We start from the raw sequence: 1,599 nt of genomic DNA, 5'->3' as shown, positions 1-1,599 counted from the left end.
ACAAAACTCACCTACGGATCCCAAATCACATCCACTGAAAATAATATTGATAAACTGGAACCTTTATACCACCAAGGTATCCGATTTTCAACTGGTGCATTCCACTCAAGTCCAATTGAAAGCATCTTATCAGATAGTGGACTTCTCCCACTAGAACTTATCATAAACAGTAAAACTATTAATTATGCAACCCGACAACTCACCCGCGGAATTCTCGAGACAAATTTCCACATAATTAGCAAAGCAGAAAACCTTATGAACATATACTCCATACCACAGTTATCAGTGTAAAAAGGAGACCCTATGAAAGCGCTAGCTTGGGAAAATCGGTTAGGAAAAGTCAATACTGGACCCTCCGAAAAATTATCCCAGATAGAAAAAAGAGCTTACTTTATAGAACTGCGCAATGCAGACTACAATCACCACAACCACATATACACAGACGGATCGAAACTGTCGGATGGAGTAGGCTGCAGCGTACACTCTAGCAACATAAACATGTCCATCTGCCTTCCCGATTACCTATCGATCTTCAGTGCAGAGGCTTACGCCATAATTAAAGCAATAGAAAACTGCCCATCCGGACTAAACGTCATATTCAGTGACTCCAAAAGCGTTCTTGAAGCCGTTGCAAGAAACAACCTAAACCACCCCTGGACAGCTCTAATCATAAAAGAACTTCACGAGAAACGAGGTAGCATTGAACTCTGTTGGGTTCCAGCGCATGCCAATATTGAGGGAAATGAAAAAGCGGACCTACTAGCCAAACAAGGTGCAGCCAAAAACACACCAACCGAAACAAAAATACCTTTTGGAGACTTCAAACTTTTAGTGAACACTAAAATATTCCTGTTCTGGTGCACCCGTTGGAACAACAGTAACAGCAAGCTGAGGGAAATTGAAAACACCCCTCATGAATGGAGCTCCTCACACGCGAACGATAGACACATCAATCGAGTGATAACAAGGTTGCGGATCGGACACACCAGACTAACCCATGGACACTTCGCGAGAAAAGAAACCCCCGCGATTTGCACAACATGTGCCGTGCAGGTGACGGTCAAACACATTTTTATTGATTGCCGGAAATACGACACAGAGAGGCGAAACAACCAACTGGACTCAACTCTCCAGAAAATTCTTGGAGACGACGAAGACAACCTGTAGCGAACAGTGATATTCCTAAAAGAAACTAAATTGCACGAGTTAATGTAAATATATTTATTTGTCATTTAATTTTGTAACACACCTTACAAAAACATCGACCCGAATGACCAAATTGGTTAAAAGGTCGTAAAAATAAACAAACAAACAAACAACTCGTGTTGGTCTCGGTGTACTTCTACTACACAATGCTGATAAAATAACATATGAAAAGTTTTTAAATTGCGCAGGGAATGCGAATGCTCTATATGAACTATCTCCAGAAATAAAAATACATGGGATAGTCAAAATAAGTAGGATAGGCAAAAATTTGATCAACTTCGAAATGCTGTAACCAACACCATATGACTGGAAAACTTTTAAAGTCTCATTTTCTGACCACAACTGTGGCCTAGGTCACCGGAATAAGAAAATAATTCTGATTTCCGATAGGCA

General features: G+C 40.5%; 1 protein-coding gene across 1 annotated transcript; it reads left to right on the top strand.

The window, feature by feature from the left end:
• The first annotated feature begins 303 nt into the window (after window positions 1–303).
• On the top strand, window positions 304–1,167 carry LOC129716914 (uncharacterized). The gene has a single exon (XM_055666759.1). The coding sequence runs from the start codon at window positions 304–306 to the stop codon at window positions 1,165–1,167; it is 864 nt and encodes a 287-aa protein (XP_055522734.1).
• Window positions 1,168–1,599: the final 432 nt, after the last annotated feature.

This window comes from Wyeomyia smithii, chromosome 1 (assembly GCF_029784165.1).
Source record: "Wyeomyia smithii strain HCP4-BCI-WySm-NY-G18 chromosome 1, ASM2978416v1, whole genome shotgun sequence".
Classification (NCBI taxonomy): domain Eukaryota; kingdom Metazoa; phylum Arthropoda; class Insecta; order Diptera; family Culicidae; genus Wyeomyia; species Wyeomyia smithii.
The sequence above is the reverse complement of the archived record's forward strand: the minus strand, read 5'-3'. Positions and strand labels throughout refer to the sequence as shown.